Below are 26,241 nucleotides of genomic sequence, written 5' to 3'. Positions count from 1 at the left end.
TAAAACATAAATCCTCTAACAACATGGATACTTATATATGAACCCGGGTGTAGTCATGGGTTCTACATTGTTGAAAATTCAGGAAACTTTTACGGTAAATATTACTATGATATAGAGTGTTACAGTAGAGAAAAAAAATACAGTCAGTTGTACCGACACAAATTAACGATTGCAGAACCAATATTGCGAAGCAAACAGCACCGTATTTCCTTTCACTCGATGTATCGAAATGGTATGGTGGGCAGCAAAGCCACCTTCCAATCTGACAAAGTAAATATGGGACCATACTCAAGTATACTCTTCCAAACAAAAAAATAATTTTTCAAATCGGTTCAATATTCTTGGAGAAATACGAAAAGCCACAAGACGAAATCATAACCTCCTTTTTTGAAGTCGGTTAATAAACAAAATGCATTTCACAAAGCTATGCAAGATTTAAATACCGAAAGAAATTTTCAGAGTACTGTGTGAGGGTCGGGGATTTACTAAAGGGCAGCTACACATATGAACTATCCATCATCAATATTAGGGAAGGTGGGATAGAGCAAAATATAAACGAACGGGCAGGGAACTAATCCGCGACTACTCAAGGGTCAATAACTTGAGGAGGTATCCATTCATTTGTGTAAAAACCTTAGTGAATGTTGGCGTGTTCAGTTCCTGAAGTAAAAGCGAAAGTTTCACCAAAAGAAAAATTTTGAAATAGCGAGAATAAATTTGCACAACAAGTGCAGTTGACGCAGGTTCTGACAACTACCGTCAGGTAGTTGCACATAATAGCTCTACGTAATAGACGTGATTGCAGGTTGAAATAAAGCAGCGTGTCCAACAGAGAGCCTCGTAAACTATAAGTTACCCACGGTCCCAAACTTAGCCACCCAGTCTCAACTATATCGTGTTTTTCTATATGCAATGTATAACTTTCGATACGCAATGTGTAACGAATTTGTTTAATGATTTGCTAAACCACAGTTAAATGGTTCTCAACGTCCATTTAACTCAGAGGGTAAAAAAAAAAAAATTACAATCTTTACTTTTAAAGGCAATTATTGAACTAAAAATAATAATACTATCAGTAAAAAATAATAAATGCAGCAATTTATTGTGCAAGGCCGATCTGCTCAAACGTTTTTCATGATATATTACTATTTGTGTGAAAGGAATCTTATTTCGTTGGAGTTATCACTGTGAGAAAATTTATTCCCGTAAAAATATAAAGTTGTGCACATCTGTAAACGTCCTTACCTAAAGTTACTTTTTTAATGGAAATTATTCACATAAACTGTTTTATATTTTTTTCTTTCTTTTTTGCACTAGAAAGACATGGTTAAGCTTAAAAATGTATTTGGTATGAAAATGAATAAAAGTAAAAACCAAAGGGGGAACTGTTTACAAAAAGATAAGGGAAAAAGAGAATACGGTGGGATTTCGGAGATCAATTAGCATAAGAATCAGTATGAATAGTGTCAAAGCAGTTTTCATGCTGCGTGGTGTAAATTATTTGTTTATTATAAAGAATGTAACTTTCACTTTAAAAAACGTTTATTTTTGAATGTTATGTCTGAGAATTAAATATTGCATTAGAGCTTTTTTCAAAACAATTATATTCAACCACGTAGTTCACATCATTCCTCTTGATATTTTTAAATGTCATTTTTCAAAAAAAAAAAAAAAAAAAAAAAATGCATGAGTAGAAAATAAAATATTTTGTATAAAATTGTATGGCAAGATCTTTCGCGGGAGACCTAAATATTTTTTCTTTAATTTGAATTTAAAAAAATGTGGTATACGTGGGTCTGTATGAGCCTTTTTTTATTGATTTAGAATGGTAAATTTCCAAAAGCATTTTTCGATGCACACAAGCATGAAATAATTACGTATTACATATTCTAGCTACGCATATTTCGCAAAGATTTAAAAATTTTGTAAAACAAAAATTTTAGGGATTTGTATCTGTACACAAATATGACTAATAATTCTTCTCCGAATTTATTTCATATTTCATTTTCTTCTTTATATATGAAAATCAAAATACTTTATTCCACTTATTTGAATTTAAATGAGCTCAAAATTTAAAGATTAAAATGGATATATGGTTTGGTGAAAAAGCACTTATTTTCAAAATACATCTGAAACTTTGCACTTGTATCTGAAATGAAATATCGTTTTGTTAAAAAATGAGAAACATAGGTTTTGTTCAGCTGCTGCAATCATAGAAATGGACTGGACGAACGCTAAACTACATCAGAAAGTGAATTACGAAAATTCGGCATCAAGCCAACTTGTCAAACCATTCACGCTTGTGACGTTAAAATGGGTTGTAGACGTAGAAAGAAGACCGTTTATTATAGTGATTGTGAGCTGAAAACGTAAAAATTCTACACAAACTCTCACTAAAAGATTTAGTTTTTTTTATTATTTTATTTTTACGTTTAACTGATCGGAATTTATCCCTTCTCAGTAAAGAATATTTCGAACCACGAATTTTTAAATAACTGCTAAAGGCCAGAAATAAATTATCTACTTACATCATTTGTAAGAGTAAAGACAAGCAACTAAATGCATATTAATTGCAAATTAAAAAAAATTATGTGCTGCAAAAGAGTGAAAAAGTTTTGAAGGTTTTCTTAAAATTCGAACACAAAACAGCTGTCACAAACAGTAACTAAAGGATTTCATAATTGCGAATATCTGAACTGAACGTCTGTATACTTACATGTTTACAGTGTATTTCAAACGGGAAAATACTATTAAATGTGTACTATTAACTGAGTTACTATTATTACTATTAAATGCATAGTAAATACAATTAAATAATATAAAATGCGGTATTAACTTTTTCCGAAGTACAAAAAATAGAACTTTTAAACTATTTTTTAAAAAGGGAAATGCAAAATTTATGTTCCAATACTTAATTGTTCAAAATAAAAATATATATGTATGTACAGCAAACAAAAACTTAGCAAATACCTTAATTTCTGTTATTTTCAAATACATCTAACGACTTATATCATTAAGTACTGCGCATGAAAAAAAGAGTGCAGTTTTCTTGCACTTACAGCTTGCAGACAAAAGATAAATCAAAAGTTTTTTTTTCTTTTAATCAGCTTTCGAAATGTTGCAACATTTTATTCATGCAAAACAAAACCCCCGCATTTGTATGTTCTTAACATAAATTTCTCAACAAGACTTCGGATTTGACAGCGGGTTATAAAATCCAAATTTTCAAAAAAGAGTCTTAGGGAAAGTACTAAAACTTGGATCAAACAGCTTTGAGTTTCAAAGCTTTAAAAAGATTCAGTAGCATACAAAATAAAAATAAGATCTCTAAGCCAAGAAGTAATAAAACTGAAGAAAAAAAATATAGGGAGAAAAGTCCTTCATATTGCGAACCAGACAAGAGAAATCACTATGCGGTGAAGAATTCCCAAAGGCTGTTCAAGTCGACAAATGGCTCAATGCCAACCAGGCTTTATGGAGTCCAAATCACAACTTGACCGATGATAGCTTTTACTTTCTATGTATTCAGGAGAAGACGCATATTGCCTCTAGCTACTTCAATGCTAGAAGAAGATTGCTGCGGGTTAGTTAGATATCTTCAATTCGTTCTTTATGTCAGTGCATTTATCATTTTCTTCAGCAATTGCTTGTGCAGCTGAAGAATCCTTGTGTTAACTGAAGATTCGATAGAAAACGTTAAAGATTGGAAACAAATATTTGTTTTTGTTTTTGAGTTTTAAGAATCAATACGATTTAGATGTTTTGTTAGAGTTTTCTTAGCCTCATTTAATGTATTTTTTCATATCTTTAAGTCTTTGTAGAAGAGTAACTTGAAATTCGGGAATTAAATAAAATTCTCATGATTCATTAATTTAAAAATTATTTATAATTTGAAGTATGTGAATATTCATTTCTTATTCACTAATTTTAAGTGAATATTTTTGTAAACTATTTGTTTTTTTAATAGTTTTCCTTAAAAAAAGTTTTTTAATCACAAAATGCATAACGCTATTCAACAAGAAAAACGCTACTTACATCAGTCATATAGCTAACTATCTTGCGTACATAACGAATAAATACCTTTGTGCTGAAAATTAAATGAATCAATTAACCAACGTTTTTAAGTACACAATTAGCAACCTACGGCAGACACGTGTTTCGGTGTTACAAGAAACAGCTTTTTCAATTCAATATTCATATTTGAAACTAAACGTATGGTATATTTATTATATGATATTTCCGTTTACGAAAAAAATCATGTGCGTAAGTTACACAAATCCCATTTTATCTTAATATATAAAAATCAATGTCCTGAGATAATATATATATATATATATATATATATATATATATATATATATATATATATATATATATATATATATATATCAACGCACAGCCGAAACCGCTGAAGCTTTAGACTTGAAATTTGGCAGGCAAGTCCGCATGATTACGAAAGTGACCACTAAGAAAGAATTTTTCGAAATTTCAATTATTTCGGGAGAAATTAATTAAAACCCCTTAATTTCTGCGAAATTAAAACCTGTCATTGAAATTCAAAACTTTTGGTCGATTGCGAAATATAAATTTGATATTGTTTTTGTTTCTCACGTGATTCTTCGAGGCTTTTCTCAAGTCAAATCATAGTGTTTCTGTCTTTTGCTTTCATTTTCTCAAAACTAGAAACGAAGTTTTTAAGAACATTATCACAGGCGGACTATCCTTTTGAATTTAGAAGAGTTCAGTTTCCTGTTAAAGTTTGCTTTGCAATAACCATTAATAAGTCACAAGGACAGATATTTAAAGTAGCAAGAATCGATTTAAGAGCAGACTTTTTTTCACACGGACAATGTTATGTAGCTTGCTCCAAAGTCAGTTCATCAAGCAGTTTAATAATTTTAGCACCAGAAAAAAAAAAAAAAAAAACTAAAAATGTTGTATACAAAGAAGTTCTTGCTTAAATATAGGTATAACAATAAAATGTGGATGGAATGTGTTTGCAAAGATAATCAAAACTTTAAAAGGATCGTTAATAACAGTTAAAGATCGGTTAAGGACAAGGGCATATATAAAAGGAGTCCAGGGTCCCCAGGATAGGTAATAAGTAATTATTATAGGGGATTTTCGAAACTAGGTGCACCAAGCACTGTTAACCCCTGCTAATTCCATTACCCGAGCAATGCTGGGTACGGGAATGCTAGTTGTAAATAAAAATGTTATAGTGTAACACCTAAAGTATTTGGTAGGGCCCAAGTGATTGGCATTTCCAACAAAAATGTCCTAAAATAAGATTCATACCCAGTATTTTCAATGTATAATGTTATATACCAACTGAATGTACATTTACTTTAAGGATACTAACTTCAATTCATGTTACTAAATGATAGCAGTGCATGGGAAAGATAAACAATTGTGGCCTGTGTCTAATCAGCCATTTTCATTGCAAAAGCTTCTCCTCTGGCTTAAATGAATTATGCGCATCAATTTATCAAAATATGACTTAAAAATATTTTAAATTTTAGTTGTCAAAAGTTTTGTTTAGTTGAAATATGTTACTTTGAGTGGGTGGAAGTATATTTTTGTCCCTGTTTGGATTTTTGAAGTAATGAAGGATGCCATTTAGTAGGGCTTCAGTTTTGCTAGTCCTCAGTAATTGGCAAATGTGCCTAAAATCAGTAATGTGTTGTGCAATGGGTCACTAGTTTTATTTCTGATATTTTTACAGCAACAATATTACATAGCTTCTACTATTGATTTGAATTCTACAGACATTTACATTTTTAAGAGAAACAATAAAAAACAAATATGTTTGGCCATCACATTCAGATATTGAAACAGCGGAGAATCTTCATTTTTTATAGTATCTTCCTTTTTTATGGTTCTTTAGAATCATCGGATTATTTTTTTTTTCTGTAGAAACAGCTATAATTCGTGAAATCAAAACTGCATACCGACTTTTGACACATGAATAATCTCGATATGTTTTTTTTATTTCCATTTAACAATCAAATTTATTTTTATTTCTCTAAAATACTTTCTCAACGTCAAGATGTGTGATTTAACATTAATTTACGTAAAATTAACACTTTTAAATTAACATTAATTATGCGTTTTATGTGGATAAAAGTTGTATGCAATATAAAAGTAAAAAAACTGATTTTCAAGTCCTATTAACATATGCCAAACACTGCATCACAAGGTGTCATACACTGGGGTATCAGGTGCCAATTACTTGTTATTTTTGTAACTTTTTATACATATATTTTTGAAAAAATATCCATTTAAATATTTTTGCCTTTAGTGAACTAAAAAGATGCACATATGTGCATTCTTTGATACGAAAATATTTGCAAGTAAATATATTTTTTTGCTAAGTAATGAAAACATAGGACAATTTAAGGGCAACTCTTAAAGTGCCAATTACCGCTGTCGTTACCCTATCTGATTTAATCGAATTCAGAATTTCCAATTAGGGACAATGGTAAATAAGTGGTCTTTCTGTTATGAAATAAGACTAGAAAGATCTAAGTAAGGTTTCTAAAGTTAAAAAAAAATATATCAACTTAAATTTAAACATAAGACATGCTGTGTAACAGTCTGTTCAAAACAAATTTAATACATCCTGATTTTGAAATATAAAACTATTTATGAATCATACGTTGTACATTACCGCTCAATTCAATTTTAAATATAGGCATTTTTTACCGAGCTGACGCGGTTAAATAATTTTTCCAAGTAAACAAGATACCTTTCAATGTCAAGAGAGAGACATATCATTAATAAAAAATGCCTTTAAAATCTCATTGGATTTTATTCCTTAATTAATTTCATTTCTCAAAAATGTACTGCTGCTCTTGTTGCTACATCAGTTTTCGAAACATAAAACCTCATTTAAAATATGTGTCATTAAATTAGACTTTATCCTATCAAAATCTGCGAAACAAAATATTGAGTTAAAATTACAATTTATGACGTCATTTAAATTCCACTTTCCCCAGCATTTCTTCGCATTTATCAAATCTGAATTGTACCTTCAGAACCATTTCAGTTAATGAGACTACCCATTATCAAAAGCAATTATTATTTAAATTATAACCACCGCTGTAAACATTAACAGAATCCTTTCACATTTATATGCATTATCATTACGATGAGCGCTATTTTAATGTTTTACTCGAAATCATATTCTTCCAAAATATTCCGCGTAACAGTACCATTCACTTCTGACAAAATTTACGCTTAAATACCGTTGAGGAGACTAGCGAGAGAGTATTTTGCTACACTGACATATGTTATAAACGAGCTTTTAATACTATTCACCGTGGATATACAGGCGTCGGATAAGCGTGCTTTTCAGTTTCCGGAACACCATTTTGTGTTCCGACACGCGGCTTGTAATTGAATGTCCTGTCTTTGATTGGTTGACGGCAAAAGGTTTTAGTCATTAAGCGGATATGTTTTCTCGTTTCTTAGTATGGGAATAGTAGTAAAACTCGCTGTCTTCACACCACGCGATACATATATATATATATACTATTTAATCACGCACAAAGAAAAAATCATGTCAATATGTATCGTGTTGAAACTGTGTTATACGAGACTTTGATATAATGTGAATCAAGGAATGTGTGCCATGTTACATCGAAACTAAGTTTCATAAAAACAAAGTACAAACTTTTTTTCTTTTCACTCAAAGTAAAAGCTTATTAGCTTTATTATCAAACATTAGCAGAATCAGTTCACATTTATATGCATTATCATTACGAAGAGAGCTATTTTAATGTTTTACTCGAAATCATATTCTCCCGAAATATCCCGCGTAACAGAACCATTCACTTCTTACATAATGTACGCTTAAATGTCGTTGAGGAGTATTTTGCTGGAGTGACGTATGTTATAAACAAGCTTTTTATACCATTTACCGTGGATATACATCAGTCGGATAAGCGAGCTTTTAATTTTCCGGAATACCGTTTTGTGTTCCGACACGCGGCTTGTAATTTAATGTCCCGCTTTTGATTGGCTGTCGACAAAGCGTTTTAGTCATTAAGCGGATATGTTTTCTGATTTGGTAGTACGAAAATAGTGGTGAAAAGCTATGTTTTTATTCCACGTGGCATATATGTATAGATTCACACAGAAGCACCATTAAGAAGAGACTATAAGTAAAAACAATTTTTCACACAGAAGCACCATTAAGAGGAGACTATAAGTAAAAACAATTTTTCACACAGAAGCACCATTAAGAAGAGACTATAAGTAAAAACAATTTTTAATAATACGTTTAAAAGATCAATAAGTACGTATGTTAAAGTAAGTGTGCGAAGTTTTTTGGATTACATAAGTTCCAGTATTAAAAGAAAAGAAAAAAATCCATCATCCAGCCCCTGGCATTCATTTAAATGTTGACATCTTGAATTCAAATTATGTTTTTTCAATCACAATTTACGTTATGACCCTATTAGTATTACTAATAAACCCTAATAGTTGGGTTTATTAATAATACAAATGGAATAGGAATTTAGAAGAAACGCATTTGTCATATTATGACTGGTGATTTTCAAGATTAGGTAATACGAGGCATTTCCATATCAACGAAATAGCGATTATGATGCAGTAATAACGATAAGGTTGTAATGACTGATTTGCACAAGTACTCTTACGATACATATTATATTAACAGCTGATACCATTATGTTTTTTTTTTCTTATAAATATTAAATTTTGTGCATTAGTTTTGTATTTGGAAGATGATTTGTTATTTAAGGTATTGTAACCGATTCGGTGCGACTTCCACTTTCTTGAAATGAAGACACAGTTCTTGATAAAAACACAGGAAATTTATTTACACTATGTACAGGAAAGATCTTCAACAACTGCTAAATCATTCATCAGCAATTAAGCAATTATCACACAACACCGTAAACTCAACGTTTACACACGTATTTATTTCCAAATACGAAAACAACACAGCGAAATGCCTCGCTATAAACAGAGCAAAAATGCTCTCCGTTCGAAATCTGAATCGAAACTCACTGTTTATCCATCGCTAACGGCTTAAATACACCGGAAAGAAATTTCTCAAATATTCCACACGCTTCTGTAAAGTAGTAGACCGTTATCAATGAAAAGAAAGAAAATAGGGGTCGTATAATTTAGCCGAATGAAAAAGGGGTTGTATATTTATTACGGGAAACTATTTACAGGTTACGTTCCTACAATAATTACTATTTACAGAATTTGTAACATTGCCCCCTTCCTAAGGACTGCACGTCCCGGGCAGTACAATCCCCAGAAAGGGTGCCAAACTTCTATCACAAGTTTACAAATATACACATTAATTAATAACTAACAGATACAGAAAACACAATAATAACAAGAAATATTACTAAACATTAAAAGCAAAAATTATCTACAACTTTTATGTTATCAACCATGGTTGTTTACGTAATACTCATGAACTATGGCCATAGTATGGGGCTAACCGATCATAATGTACAACTCTAGGTTTTGCATTAGGTGATTTTTGGATCCTCACTACGACGTCATTTAGTCGGTTAACGACTTTGTAGGGTCCATCCCAATGCGACTGCAATTTGGGTGAAAGACCTTTCCGTCGGATGGGATTCCATAACCAAACCTTGTCGCCTTCGTTGAATTCATGTCCAGTAGACCTTGTGTCGTATCGGGTCTTCATCTTCTCCGCCGCGATGTTGATTCGCTCTCGTGCGAAGTTATGAACGTCTTCCAACCGGGCCTGGAGATCCTGGATGTACTCCTCAGGCGATGCAGGCGCATCCGGAGGACGACCGAAGACGAGATCACAAGGTAGCCGAAGCTCTCGTCCGAAGAGCATCTGAGATGGGGCAAATCCGGTAGTCTCGTGGACAGCACTGCGGTAGGCCAGCAGGAACAAAGGTAGCTTCTTGTCCCAATCCTGTTGATTTCTGGATACCATAAGCGAGAGATTATTTAGGATTGTGCGGTTAAATCTCTCCACCATGCCGTCCAATTGTGGGTGTAGTGGTGTTGTCCTAGTTTTCTCAATTCCGAAAATTTGACATAGGCCCTTAAACACAGCAGAGATGAAATTCCTCCCTTGATCGGAATGAATCTGCAAAGGTGTTCCGTATCTCGAGATCCAATGTTGGACTAGAGTCTCTGCTACGGTAGTAGCCTCTTGATCTGGAATGGGATATGCTTCCGGCCATTTGGTGAAGTAGTCGATGGAAACAAGAATGTATTTGTTCCCATCAGCAGTTCTTGGTATAGGACCCAGGATGTCGATCCCAATTCGTTCGAAAGGAGCTCCAACGTTGTACAGATGTAGCTTCCCTCTGCTTCTCTTCTTCGGTCCTTTACGAGCAGCACAGGCGTCACAAGAATGGCACCACTTCTCCACGTCATCCTTCGCCTTGCTCCAGAAGAAGCGCTCCCGAACTTTATTGAGAGTTTTCAAGACACCAAAATGTCCTCCAGTCGCACTACTATGTATTTCTTTCAGAACATCTGAAATCCTGGATCGAGGAAGTAGTAACTGCCACCTAGATGTCTTGCCGTCGTCAGATTCCCATTTCCGGTGTAGCACGCCGTTCCGTAAATGGAGTGAGTTCCATAAAGCCCAGTGTCTTTTTGTTGCAGGGCTGAAGATGGAAACGTCCTGCCAGCTAGGGCGTCGACTGTCACTTTCCATGAACTCTAAAATTGGTTTTATGTCGGGGTCTTTAAGTTGATCTTTTCGAACTTGGTCATCACTCCATGGATCAGGTTCTGATGATGATGGAGTCACTGTCACCTGACAGGCGGTAGGGCTAGTCGTTCCATACTGTTTCTCGATTCGGGAACAATAGTGGCAGTTCTCAGGACAGGGTCTCCTTGATAAAGCGTCAGCATTACCGTGAGATAACCCTTTTCGATGCTTGATCTCCATGTCATATTCCTGGAGCCGCTGTATCCATCTGGCTATCTGGCCTTCTGGATTCTTGAAGTTCAAAAGCCAAGTTAACGAGGCATGATCTGTCCGAAGCAGAAATTTTCGGCCGTATGATGGAAGTGTTCTACAGCTTTCACTATGGCCAGTAACTCCTTTCTGGTGACGCAGTAATTTCGCTCCGACTTTGATAAGCATTTGCTCCAGTAAGCGATGACATGTTCATTTCCGTCAATTTCTTGGGATAAAACAGCTCCAATTCCCTCGTTGCTCGCATCAGTGTCCAGGATGAAGGATTTTTCAGGCTGAGGATAGGCGAGGATAGGCGTTGATGTTAAAGCCTCCTTCAGTCGTAGAAATGCATCTTCGCATTCTTTGGACCATTCAAACTTTTGCTTGCTCTCCGTCAGCTTATGCAAAGGCCGTGCAATGTTGGAAAAACCCTTCACAAACTTCCTGTAGTACGTGCAGAGCCCCAGGAAACTTCGCAACTGATGGATGTTTTCGGGACGACTCCAACTCCTGACCGCAGATACCTTCTCTGGATCGGTTTGTACACCCCCAGAAGAGATGATGTGACCAAGGTAGTTCACTTCCCGGCGGAACAAATTACATTTGGACGGGCTTAACTTCAGATTGGCTTCCTTAAGCTTTTGCAGCACCTTCCTAAGATTTGCCAGATGTTCTTCGAAGCTGCGTCCCACGATGATGATATCGTCTAAGTAGACCAGACAGGATTCGTAAGAGAGTCCTCTTAACACTGTCTCCATAAGACGCTCGAACGTAGCTGGTGCATTGCAGAGGCCGAAGGGCATCACTTTAAACTGCCATAAGCCTTGTCCAGTTGTAAACGCTGTCTTCTCTCGGTCCTCAGGGTGTATCTCAACCTGCCAGTAGCCGCTCTTCAAGTCCAGGGTCGAAAACCACTTGTGTCCGGAAAGAGTGTCCAAGGTATCGTCTATCCGTGGAAGAGGGTAACTGCCTTTCTTGGTGATTTCATTCAGTCGTCGGTAATCGACCCAAAATCTGGTGGAGCCATCTTTCTTTCGGACCAAGACGATGGGAGAGGCCCAAGGACTGGATGACGGTTCGATTACATCATTCTCCTTCATCTCTTTCAGGAGGGTTTCAACCTCTTCCTTCTTGGCGAACGGTAGTCGTCTTGGATGCTGTTTAATAGGGGGGTGTTCTCCAATGTAGATCCGATGCTGCGTTAAATTCGTCCTGCTCACATCCTCCGATGTAGATGAAAACAGATGCTTGAAGTCGTCCACCAATTGTTCCGCAGCAGTTCTTTGATCTTTCGATAATGGCGCACTCCCAATTAACTTCGATGTCAAGGACTCAGAAGACACAGTTTCGGGGGAATTGATTCTTCTAATAATGCAGTTTACCGGAGTACAAGTTGCTAACACTTCACCTTTCCGAATATTCCTTGGCCTTTCACTCACGTTGGCGACTCTTACAGGAATTACATCCTTAGAAAGGTCCACAAGCGTAGATGCTACCAGCACTCCTTTTGGGTTATTGCTTAAGTTGGGGTATTCAATGAGTCCAAATCTAAAACTATTGCTTTCTACAATGGAGCCGGGTATTAATGATTCTGACCTTGAGGGAATTGATAAATCTGTTTGGGCAATTATTTGATGAGCGGATTTTACATCACTTTCTGCGGGAAAGACTGCTATGTCTTCTCTCGTCGAGTGCAGCTCGTTAGTCTTGAAATCGAGGTTGAAGTCATACTTCTTTAAAAAGTCCAATCCGAGAATGAAGGGGTCTATGATAGCAGCAACGAATGCGGTATGATGGTAAATGGCATTTCCAAACACAATTTCTAAGTTCACTTTACCTTCAATCTCGATCTTGTCACCTGTCACAGTTTGGAGGGTAACGCAGGGCGGCGTCCACAGAATGTTGAGTCCAAATTGACGAGCCACATCTGTTCTAATGATCGTAACATTGGCTCCAGTGTCAACAATCAGTCTGCAGGGGTTCCCATTTACATGTGCGTAAATGAAAAGTCCATCACTGCCACTACTAGAAGAGGAAATCTGCAGAGCTTTAGTGGTGGTGATTTCCTTCCCTCGCGTAGCTTGGCGAGCCGGACAACTCCTTCGCAGGTGTCCTTCACTACCGCATTTCCAGCACTTCTGCTCTTGTTTCTTTTGGGCTGTTATGCTGCTCAAATGTCTTGTCAAGTCACCGAGTTGTCTCTCAAGTTCAGCGAGGTGGGACGACCTGGAATCAGACTCATCAGCTTCCTGAGTCCGGATTAGATGGCGATCCACACGGGTTGCTTCTTGGGCGGCCTCGTATCTCATCGCATACACAACGGCAGAATTCAAGTCTTTGACATCCGCCATCCGTAGAGCTTTCTGGATTTCCGGATCTCGAACCCCGTCGATGTAGTAGTCGAGTGCCAGGTTGTCTCGAACATCCGCAGGGCAGTCGTAAAAAGCAAGATGAGACAATCTCTCGACGTCCGCCGCTAGCTCTTGCAGGGTTTCCCCGGTTTTCTGGAAACGGGACTTCAACTGGAGTCGGCTGAAATCTTTCTGGCACTTCTCACCGAAGCGAAGCTCCAACGCAGATGTGAGGGCGGCGAAATCCAGGCGCTGGCTGTCCGGAAGGGTCTGAAGAATGTCCGCTGCGTCACCTCTCAGGGATGCTGCAAGATGGCAGGCCTTGGTAGCAGAGTCCCATCCGTTCGCTTCCGCCACTATCATGAATTGGGTCTTGTATACCTGCCACGAACTTTTCCCATCAAATGTGGCCAGTTTAATGGACGGTCGAGCAACAGATGTGGGAGCGCCAAACTGTACAGAGCTGCTTTCCGCGGTCGCCAATCTCCGTTCCATGTCTTTAATTATTTCTTCCTTAAATGAAGTAAATTTCTTGTCTTCTTCTTCCAACTTATTTTCCACACTGGCGATACGCTCTTCCACAGTATCAAATTTTTCTTCCAGAGCATCAACTTTATCTCCCATGGCGGTTAGTTGATTCTCCATCATGGTTTTCATCGACGTTAGGTCACTTTTTATTTCATTTTGACTTGTAGTAATTTTAGCAGTTAAATCACTATTTAACTGTTCCTGGTTAGTCGCCAATTCATTTTTTAATTGCTCTTGATTAGCTGCCATATCATTTTTTAATTGTTCTTGATTAGCTGCCATATCATTTTTTAATTGTTCTTGATTAGCTGTAAAACTTGCAGATTGCATCAAGCAGTTGTTTTAATTGTTCATCCATTGCGCGAGTAATCACCATAAAAATAAAGTCCAAATTTAAAAAGTCTTTATGAAAAAATGTCCAAAGTCACACTTACTGCAAGAAAGTCCTGAAGTAGCCCCACGTTGGGCGCCAAATTGTAACGGATTCGGTGCGACTTCCACTTTCTTGAAATGAAGACACAGTTCTTGATAAAAACACAGGAAATTTATTTACACTATGTACAGGAAAGATCTTCAACAACTGCTAAATCATTCATCAGCAATTAAGCAATTATCACACAACACCGTAAACTCAACGTTTACACACGTATTTACTTCCAAATACGAAAACAACACAGCGAAATGCCTCGCTATAAACAGAGCAAAAATGCTCTCCGTTCGAAATCTGAATCGAAACTCACTGTTTATCCATCGCTAACGGCTTAAATACACCGGAAAGAAATTTCTCAAATATTCCACACGCTTCTGTAAAGTAGTAGACCGTTATCAATGAAAAGAAAGAAAATAGGGGTCGTATAATTTAGCCGAATGAAAAAGGGGTTGTATATTTATTACGGGAAACTATTTACAGGTTACGTTCCTACAATAATTACTATTTACAGAATTTGTAACAGTATTTTTCTAAAAAGCGTTATTTTAACTAAAAACGCGTTTTTTGTAAAATCTGCTTGAGGTAATAATTAAAAAACAAAACTGAAGGAATGTAAGCAGCTGCCGATTTGTAACAATAATGGCAAAAATTAGTATGTCTAAATAAATAATAAAAGCGACGACATACACGTATTCTTATAGCCAAGATAATTTAAAAAGTCAAAGATGCATCACTTAGTGTCAAGGAAGTATCTAAGCTAATCGTAGCTGTTCAAAAAAGGTTCTAATATTTATTTATTTTTTTATTTATATATTTTGCTTATTTTAGTAAAATTAAAAAATGGTATGATAAAAAGTATCAAAGGGTGCTGATAACTCGCGGAATGTAGAGAATGTAGTGAAATAGCGGAGCAAATTCAAATAATTAAAAAAAAAAAGAAATTACTAAATTTGTAGCGCTACCTTGTTGGGAATATTTTCCGATTCCGAGTCACAACTGACTACAATTGTATTTATGTCGAGGACTGCATACTAAGTGCCTTGCCTCCATTATGTTTTTATACCGATAGATGGCAGCACCATCACCGGATCGAACAGTTAGTGATAATTTAGAACTAGTCCAGGAGCTAATAGCTACCTGGAGCTAGCACCCCCAGAGGTATCGTTTCACTTGGAGGACATTGAGACCACGAGCATATTTAACGTCGTCCAGTCCCCTTTAATAACGACGGTGGATCTTCGACCATCGAGTTTCGAACTCAGGACCCTCCGGCCCCGAATCTGACACTCTACCGATCGGGCTACCACGGCCTTGGGAATATTTTAACTATGTAGTTTAACAAGGGTTAAGTCCAGTAATATAATGTATAGGTACCACTAAATGGAGGTGTATGCTAATTCAAGTCATTTTTAAAATTTGATATCGATATCAAATTTATATTGTGGTTTTTCAGTACACATTCTTGTTGCTGTCCTTCTTTTATTATGCCTTTTAAACATGAATTGATGTGTACATTTCAGAGTCGAGCAACATTTATTATTTTTATTTTATTATTATTACTTTTTCAATGTCTCAAACGAATGAGGAGCGAAGTGAATAAGACAACTGCAATCGATTGTTACATTTATTTTTTTGTTATTAATAAACAATTTACGCATTCAGTTATTATTTACTGAATTTAGAGTCATTCTAATTTATTCTTTCACTAATATATTTGAACATTTATTTACTCAGTAACCTATTTATTAGTATTGTTAACTGTTTAGTGATTTACCGGCTATTCATTCCTTTAAAGAAAATTAATATCATAAACAAATGGAAAATTTGTCATTATAAAGATATAAAATGTTATCACTTTTCCACATGTCTGAGACAAAGTAACAATGTTATAATTTCATTACATACTTAGTTATTAATTATTTCAATATGTGAAATTACAAGATTTTGTACAAAATAGAGAATTAATTTTGTATGTATAACGTATTCAAAGCAAATTTTCGAGTTGTATATTCAGAAAAATGCATTTTGCATCAAATAATCATTTCACTTTGCTCCTCGCTCCACTATTATACTTGTGTTATATAACAAGAGTAAACCATATAATCTCAAAATGTCAGTACGGAATTTCCCATACATTTATTTGCAATGAAATAGTGATTGTAGTAAAGATATAAACATGCTATTTCATTGTGCAAGTATGCTCAAAATTAATATTTAGTGTGTGTACATGGAATTGTTTTGTGACAACATCCGTTGTATAACATAGATATCGTTTAATCAAGCATTTCGCTTTGCCAAAACAATAAAACTTGCTTTTATGATTTACAGTAAACAATGTTGCACTGCGTTAATCATTATTAAATTGCAAATAGCTATGATCTCAACCACTGCAATTGATTACAATTCTGTGCTCAAATTAATGCCTGTCAACTGTTTTTGCTTATAAGTCTGTCTGTATTAATTTATGATTTCAATATAAATTGAGTGTATTGTAATTTATTTATCGAGTAGTTTATTCAGTGCTTTATATTTACACGCTGTTTTACGAGTCAACAAGTTCAAGTTTTAATATAAAACTGGAATGATAAAAAACCAACGTACGTACGTGTGTTTTACGTGTGTTTTAAATTTGTTTTGACACATACTGCTGAAGTTGAAATCGTTTTTTAACCTAATCAAAATATGTATTCCATTCATAGGTTTCTTGGATCAGGCGGAGAGATTTTCACGTACTTACCGTTGGATTAGATACTTATACCACGGATGATCGATTTGAGGCTGTTCATATGGAAAGAAATAATGATTGGACTTTGAAAGTTAAATTTGCTCAGCTAAAGGATGCAGGACTATATGAGTGCCAAGTCAGCTCTGACCCAAAGATTAGCTTATTTGTAAATCTCAGTGTTGTAGGTAAGTTTGAAAAAATGTCCTTGTTCGTAAAAGTTCGGCATCCTTGTGAGGATGTTGATTAGCTTCTTGCTATCTGCAGACCAAATGTATTTCAGTCTATGTTTTAATTTGGTAAATTCTATCTGCTGATAGCTATATTGAAACACTTAAGATATTTTTTACTTGCCACATGATCCTAACGTTTATATTTTATTTTTAAAAAAAACACAAGTGATACATGAAATAAATACAAGGGTGTCCTGAAAAAGAGTGACTGTTTTCAAAAGTTAAAAACTGAAAATGGTTAATAATGAAAAAAAAATATTTTTTGCAAAAAATTCATTTGGTGAGCTATAAGTTTCGTTTTACAAACTTATAAATTTCAGTTCAAGAATTTTCCAATAGATGGCGCTGCAGAGTAAGGCCGTAAATCGAAGAAAGAAAGAAAATTACTGCATCGTTTTTCGAAACGTTTTTTAATAAACAAAATTATACAACAATACTTTCCAAATGCCTGCCGCCGGCTAAACCAAATGCCGCAATCGGAGGAAAAGTCGGTGAATTCTTTTTTTTTTTTTTTTTGACTTAGGGTAATACTATCTGCAACGCCATCCATTGAAAAGGTTTTAAACTAAAATTTATTAAATCTGGGGGACGAAACTTGCGACCCGCCACATGCATTTTCTGCAAAAGTTTTTTTTTTTATCTTTAACCATTTTCCTGTTATAATTTTTTGAAAAACAGTCAGTCTTTTTCAGGACACCCTGTAAGTACTTTTGTACAGAGAAGTAAAAAGAAATCAACAACGTTTTATAGCACAAATTTATCACTTGTTTCATGATTTTAGGGAACACCTTTTTCAATACAAAACAGTGTGCTTTTGGATATGAGGATATCCGGTAAAACTTATCCATTACAGCCTGTTTCTGGATATCCTTCTGTCCAAAAACTCACTATTTTGCGTAGTAAAAGGGGTTCCTTGAAATCCCGAAACACGTGCTAAATTTGTGCGTTTAAAATTTGTATTTCATTTTACAAGTGACGTAAGTCATTTTGTATCAGATTTAGGAAGCTAATGATTTTACAAACATGTTCAGAACTCTTTTTGTTTAACAATTCCTTTTCTCTTTCAGAACCTGATGATAAAAGCAGAGATAAAACTAATTTCTTATACACTTAGATAATTTCTTTCTCTCTGGCAATAATATTTATATTATTAACTTGTAACAAAATCAGAACAAACATTCAACTTTTTAAAATATCATCTGTTGCCAATCAAAAATGTTTCCATTAAAAACTTTTGGGTAAAAATCAATTCGTGGTTACTATGTAATATCCGTATCCCGATTCAAAGGCTAGAAGCTCAGTGCTCTTGATATCACCGCAGAGTTTAGCGTAATTAGTCCAGCAAAATCTGAAAGTCATTTGTATGCTTCCATTCTCTCCTCAAGTTTCGTTTTCAGAAATAATTGCCGCACCCATTACACATCGATCGGCAGTAAACCAACATAATGACGCTTCAAATAATCGAAATGCATTTTTCTTATTTTCATCTATTTGAGTTATTGTGAGGAAACTTTAATTTCAAGATAACATTAAAAAATATGCATAAAAAGGTAATTTAAGCTCTCTTTTGCAGCCGATGATTTTATTAACGATTGTTTCTTTTGCCTCCCAAATTTTCGATATTTTTTACATCATAAGTTTTTTTTTAAATTTATGTTTTTTAGCTTGTTTTTTAAAAATTTGTTCTTCTAAATTTTGTTCTCTAATTCCCAGAAAGTAACTTTGCTTGATAAATAATAATATCCAATTTATTGATGACTTGTTGTACTTAAAGTTCATAAATATATATTTTCGTAAATAAATAATATGAATTATTTGCTCAAATACGAAAAATGCAGTATGCTTTTCTTATAACCATATTATTTTTTAAAAAGAAGGATTATAGACTGAGGTTTTGCAAAAAAAAAAAAAAAATGCATTAAATAGTATAACTTACAGCGGTAGAGGTAAAAAACATAATAATTACATGGCGTTTGCGACAATTGTCTTATTAGCTTTAGGAAGTGAGACATATATTTTTACGAATTGTACATCAAAAATTAAATATATGTATCTGCTTTTCTCATCTTCTCATCGAGCACATTTTTCATCTATAAAAGTCAAAACGAAAAAACAAAATCAAAATAAAACATTGTTTTTTACCATAATCATAAAACTTGCTTAACTAGTTAAATATTTATCTTTACAGTAATAAACAGACCATTTTCTTAGTAATCTGTCATAAATATGACGTGTGTGTGTCAGAAATGATTTGAATAACACTTTTATGCAATAGACAAGTTAGATTGAAAATCAATTTCAAAGTCTTCTGACATTTTTAGTAAATTACCGCCCTATAGCCAAGGTTAAGGCAGAAATACATGAAGTACACCGCCAGCTCAGTCAATTCCAGCCGAGGACTTCAGTTTCGTGCTTATTAGCACTCATAAGTCCGGCATAGGAGTGACTGAGCTGGAGGTGAAAACCTCAAGGAAGCTAATTCTGTATTAGCCACCAGTTTGTTTGGCACTCTTGGCTTCCTTATGAGGTTTTTCACCTCCAGCTCAGTCACTCCTATGCCCGGTTGATGAGTGCTAATAAGCACAAAACTGCAGTCCTCGGCTCGAACTGACTGAGCTGGCGGTGTATTTCATGTATCTTATGACATTTGTCATCATGGCAAGAAATTCAACTTTTATTTTGAATGAAATAATAGTTAGCCCCTCTCCTCATTCAAATCTCAATCATTCTAATAAATAAGGTGAAATTTCTAGTACTTACCTTATGTATTTCTAAGTTTAATATAAATGTTAAAAATATACATTTTAAATAAAAGTCATTTTGAATAACACTTTTATGTAATAGACAAGTTAGATCGAAAATCAATTCCAAATTCTTCTGCCATTTGTCTTCATGGCAAATTCAATTCTTATGAAAGAATTCAATTTGTAAAACCAGCACCTAGTGAAATAAAAGTTACTCCCTCCCCTAATTCAAATCTCAATCATTCTAATAAATAAGGTGAAATGTCAAGTGCTTATCTTATGTATTTCTAAGTTTAATATGAATGTTTAAAATATAGATTTTAAATTAAACCATTGTTTTCAGTTGCCAAGGCCGATATTCTGGGACCGCATCCTCTTTTTGTAAAAACTGGCAGTTCGATCAACTTAACATGCATCATTACTCAGAGCCCGGAGCCTCCAGTCTTCGTCTTTTGGTACCACGATGACAGAATGATCAACTATGACTCGTCTCGTGGTGAAATCACTATTCAAAAAAGTACTGGGGATTCAGCCATTAGTAGACTTTATATCAAAGATGCAACAGCTGATGATTCCGGAAACTACACGTGTTGTCCATCTAATACGGAGGCCACGAGTATTTCCGTATACGTCTTAAACGGTACTTATGGTACTTGTCAGATTTGCTGTCTTCTTCTCAGTCATAAATCCTTATATGTTACCAATCTTATCCAATACATTATCTTTTTTTTTAATTTAAAACTTATTATTCAACCTAAAAACATAACCATACTTTGCAAAACATATGGTACTTGCCAGATTCGCTCTCCTCTTTACTGTCATATACCCTTTTCCGTTACTGTCTTTATCAACTAAATTTTCTTTTTTTCCCTAACTCTTTTGCCAAACTTATTAAATAACTTATTAATCTTATTATTCAAACTTAAAAAATAAAATTACTTTGAAAAACATTCGGTTCTTGTCAGATTTGCTGCGTTTTTCACTGCCATATATCCTTACATGTTACCGTCTTTCTCCATTAAAGCTACCCTTTTTTTAACACCCTTGCCAAACTTATTATAGGGGAGGGTGGCCCAAAGCAGGTAGGCCTTTGTATGCCCCCCATGGTGTGAAAGTGGCGATGCGTACGTATGTCGTGTTTACATGAACGCCCCCGAGTTTTAATCGGTCCCAGCGAAGCAGCAGTGAAGCAGAATGGCGCAAATAGGCTTAAAATTAAAAAAAAATACAATTCTTTAAAAATGAATATTTATAATTTCTTGACTCGAGTGCTGACTTAGATTTTCTATTTGAATAGGATAAGTAAAATTTCAAAAAGTTTTTTAGGATGGCAATTAATTAGTCTATTAATTTAATCAGTTATTTCTTCATGCATTATAAACAAATGTGCTGACTTGGTTTAAATTGGATAAGCACATCCTTTATATATATATATATATATATATATATATATATATATATATATATATATATATATATATATATATATATATATATATATATATATATATATATATATATATATATATTATAAGGGCTGGTAGCTAGTCAATTATTTTATTCATTTATAACTTCATATTTGACTGGAAAATGATCCAAATCACAATTAGTTAAGCTTAACCGCTTTGGGCCCCCTGGTTTCATGTGTTTGTAATGTTTGATAAGATATAAATATTGGGTTCTAAATAATACCAAAATCACTTTTTATTTTGAAATTCAAGAACCTTCTAGAAAATAAAACCGAAATTGTTGCGATAAAAATCCAAAAACTAAAATTTTTGAGCGTTCTTCGAAAACCTACCCGCTTTGAACCATCCTCCCCTATTAACTTATTAAACTTATTATATAACCTTAAAACATAATAATACTTTGGAAAAACATGTGGTGATTGTCAGATTTACTGCCTTCTTCTCTGTCATATATCTTTTTATGTTACCGTCTTTATCCATTAAACTTTCTTTTTTTCCCAATTCCATATCCAAATTTGTTATGTTACTTATTATTAAAGATTAAAACATAATAATACTTCGCAAAAATCTCTATAAAAAACATCTGCTTTTTTCAGCTTTAAAAAGTAATTTCATAGATTTATTTACCTTTTTTTCTAGTTGTGTTTTTGTATGAAAAGATTCTGCAATGAAAGACACATTGATGTATTGTAATGGGTTAAATATTATCATAAGTAACCTGGAATATTTTTAGTTGTTCACTTAAAGTTTGTACACATTTTTCTTCACGTTTACGTATTTGTAAGTTGTTATGACTTTAAGTATATTTAAATGGTTGTCATCTATGTGTTTTGTACGTTACTGATTTGAAACATTTTCTGATGGTTTCTAAATTTTAACACAGAAACAGTTTTGTTATTTGTTTTAGAAGAAACTAAAACAAGCTAGGTATAATTAAATGGGCACTGCTTGGTTTTCAACTCTTACCTTTATTAATTTAAAATTCAATTTTATTTTTAAGTTCGATGCTTTAAGCATTTAATAGAAATTTTAGTAAATAATATTAATTAGTTGCATATTACGACTTGAGAAAATATATATGAGTTAAAGAAAAATTAGCCCTTTCTTAGAGTGTTAAGTTTTATATTTGATTATGAATTTTCTCATTTAATATAAACGCGACGCGATAAATGTCATACAGCTATATGGCTTGAATTCGTAAGGTTGTATACGCAAATACCAGAAGATATATATATGATTCAGCAGAATAATGACTTTTGTAAGTTCAAATACTTCAATCATCCAAAAGACTTATGCTTTTTTTCTTTTTAGTTCAATCATAAAAAATAAAAAAAATATCGTAGCGGTAAACCTAGAAACAAGTTTTTTTTGTGATCTCTTGTTTCTTTGTCTTTGTTTATTTATTTTAATAAATTTATTCCGCATTTTAAGGGATCTTGAAACTTTGATATTCAATATTTATGTGGGGTGACCGAAAAGTTTTTTCTTTCTTTCTTTCAAGTATATACATTCCGTCTAAATCTTTATTTTTAGTTAATGATTTATTTGCTATCATAATCAACTAGTGAGCAAATTTTAAATCCTGAATTAGTAAAAATCACTTCGTTTTTTGAGCAAAATATGTGAAGATCGAGTAATCGGAAGAAAAGGAATCGGATGGTACAATGCTAACTGAGTATATTTCAGCGATTTTCAACAGATTGGCGAGAAATATTCCTTGCTCAAATCAAGTGAAATGTGAGTGATTGTTACTCTTATTATGCTCACCCGAAATTTACCAATCTGATTTCCCATTATTCCGATGGCTCTAAGACGGAAAACGTAAAGATTTGACTAATACCGTGTACGAAAACGATCGGTACAATACTTCTAATATAATAATTTTTTTCACCAAATGACCGTTTTTTAAACAATTTCAAACAAAAGCTTTCTTACTGTTAGCAAATTGACATCAAAACTTAAGTGCTGAAAATATTTTAAATGTGTTATTTTTCTTTTTTCGGTGTTTGTTTTCTTTGTGCATAAAATAATCACCTACTTTACGTCGTCAATTGTTCATAGTAAACAATATATACACCGAAGAAAAGTATGTTAATATGTTTTTGAAGTTAAGCTGAACTTATCTATGCATAGTATTTAATTAAAATAAATTGTATGTACAATTAAATTTACCATGAATCACATTTACCATTTTGAAAATATTTTTATCATATATTCTACATTTTTGAGGCTTTAACAACTGTTTATATATTTTTACTTCATGAAAGTAATATAAGGAAGTACCTTAAATATCATCAATTAAATAAAACACAAGCGGTTTACGTGTCATATATGTCTGAAAAGTTATTTTTTTTAAATTCAGTAAAATAAGTATAAACGCAGAAGAACTTGCAACACTTAATTTGTAAAATAAACTTCGACGTTAAACTAAAAATGAATCAAAATATCTTTTCTCATCAAAAAAGAAATATCAAGTAAAAGAATAAGAAAATCTAAAAGTTGCATTACATTTTGTTAAATTTTGACGCTGACTGGCTTTGCAGTCTAAAGATAAATTAAATATCATGCAATGAAATGCCCGACAACTGAATATAAATTTTGCAGTGAATGCAGTATAGTTTGATTAAAGTATGAATTTTTCATGTATTCTCTTGCAGGAGAACGGCCCGCAGCAATTCAGCACGATGCTAATATTTCCACATCATCATCCTCCAGCCCGAGTTTCTCCTTCTTGTTCTTCCTCCTGTTAACAGTCATCGTCCCAAGGTGACAGCGCCATCTATTGCCAGACACCTACAATAACGAGCTTTCGGCTCTTTATAAAAAATATTAAATATCTTCAGAAACTCCCCAAAAGAAGTGAGCATTTCGGTACAGAGTTTTTCTTCCCATCTTTTACACGGTGATTGGAATTATTGTTACTGTCATCTGTGTGGTCAACTAGAACTTAAGTCTAAGATAGAGGATGCTCCAACTATGTCGTGATGTGGTGATGAACAATATTTCTAAATCCAAGATAAAATGACATTTCTTACGGCTGGAAGGCAAATTTTACCACCGTGTGTACCAATGATGTTTAAATCTGAAAATTTCATTTTCATAGAACATTTGAGATGTGTGCGTACTAAATCTTCGAAATAAGTTTGTGTGGAACTTCTTACAGATGACATTGTTTCTGTAAGCCTTTTCTCCTTCAGATTTTGTGAAAGACAAAGACACTCTGTGAAAAACTCACAAATCATTTTAGTATTATAATGGAAAATTATCTTTGAAGATTCACTATATTCAAGGAGATAAATAGCCATTTTTATCCGTGAGAATGAGGTGAATGATTTGTATTTTCAGTTATATTATATCTCAATACAATCCTTTATCATTACAAGAGATGCGGTTCTTTGGTGAAGTGATCCTACGATTGTGTAGAATCTACTGTCTAACGGATGGCGTTCGTGGGAACTGTTTTTCTTGAATTAAACCAATCTAAAATATGTTTGGCAATCAATCATGATTCATCAGTTTTTGTATTTATATTCGATACTTCTAAGGTATCCTACCTGTACATGCGAAACATACTTTTTGTAAGGAAATTATTAAATGCCAACAATCTATGGGTATATTATGAAAACTTTCATCTATTTCTTTATGTTTTTAACTGATATGATTTTCGACCCCTTCTAAAACATACTTCAGAATCACGATAAAATTACAACAATGTGTCGTACAACATAAACTGCAAAATGCCACGTAAAATTTTGATATTAATTTTTCAATATTCGAAAAAAACTACAAAAATATCATGCTGCATTTTTTTCTGAAAGGACGTTAATCTGGTCAATCTAACATGATTCAGGAAATATTGGTTACAATTTTAGGGAAAGATAATGTTTTATTTATTTCATGCCTATTTTTCTGCTTTTTGAGTTCATGTGCTCCATAATATTAAATAAATAAAACTTGCTAATGGTTAACTGTTATTGCTCAGTTTTAGAGGAAGTGGGAGTCGATTTTGATAAGTTTTGCATTGATAATTGCTTTATTACGTCTAAGAATCGCAAGTACTGGAAATGTAATCCTAATATATTCAAAACATAATATTTTTAAAATATATTTTTAATGGATTTATTGCAATATTATTACTATTTATTACGATGTACGTAATAATACCTTTAAAATATTAAAATGATTCTTGTTTTGTTTTTAAAGTTGAAACTCAAGAAATGTATCTGATAAAATATTTAGATTAAAAGTACGTATATTTGACCTTAGAAATTTTTTTAAAGATACAAATTTTGAAATAAATACTGCCTAGTCATAAAAAAATAAGATTTATTTTAGCTTTTAATTTCGATTTATTGCAAATAAAAAAATAAGGAAAAAAGCTGTATTTTTAGTGTTGTCAATTATTTTATGGTGAATGAGTCACGCATCTTGCTTCAGTAAAGGTTCTGCGGTCAGTTCCAGTTAAGTGTTTCATTACACACGCAGACATACAAATTTTCAACTACTGACCTACTGCTGGTACAAAATAGATATGGGGTTATTACATAGAGATCGGAAAACAAAAAGTTTAGTGTCAATTCATAGAAAAAAGGACATTTTGTAAAGCAAGTGACATTTCATACATTTTATTGACAAAAAATTATTTTAAGAATAAACAAAATGCTGTTGCTGAAACCTCAAACGTTTATGCAATTTTTTAAGCGAAACACTTTGTTCATTACTCTTTCAAATTATTACACGAAAAGTAAATATATTAGCTGACACTTGCGAAACAAAATGGCGACATTTTCCTGGAAGGGCTAATATTACCATTTTTAATTCA

At 33.5% G+C, this 26,241-nt stretch overlaps 1 protein-coding gene across 2 annotated transcripts in view; it reads left to right on the top strand.

Annotated features, from left to right (window-relative positions):
* Positions 1 to 25,301, top strand: part of LOC129229497 (fibroblast growth factor receptor-like 1) — a 501,396-nt gene extending 476,095 nt beyond the window's left edge. The window contains exons 3-5 of one of the 2 annotated variants that reach the window (XM_054863817.1): positions 16,951 to 17,161; positions 20,294 to 20,599; positions 24,077 to 25,301. In XM_054863817.1, coding sequence (XP_054719792.1) covers positions 16,951 to 17,161; positions 20,294 to 20,599; positions 24,077 to 24,189 — 630 coding nt within the window. In that variant the 3' untranslated portion in view covers positions 24,190 to 25,301. The remainder of the gene's footprint in view (positions 1 to 16,950; positions 17,162 to 20,293; positions 20,600 to 24,076) is intronic. The other variant, XM_054863824.1, reaches the window with a different exon arrangement.
* The last annotated feature ends 940 nt before the right edge of the window (positions 25,302 to 26,241 follow it).

Source organism: Uloborus diversus, chromosome 1 (genome assembly GCF_026930045.1).
Source record: "Uloborus diversus isolate 005 chromosome 1, Udiv.v.3.1, whole genome shotgun sequence".
Lineage (NCBI taxonomy): Eukaryota > Metazoa > Arthropoda > Arachnida > Araneae > Uloboridae > Uloborus > Uloborus diversus.
Note: the sequence above shows the minus strand (reverse complement) of the source record. Positions and strands in the feature narration are given on the sequence as shown.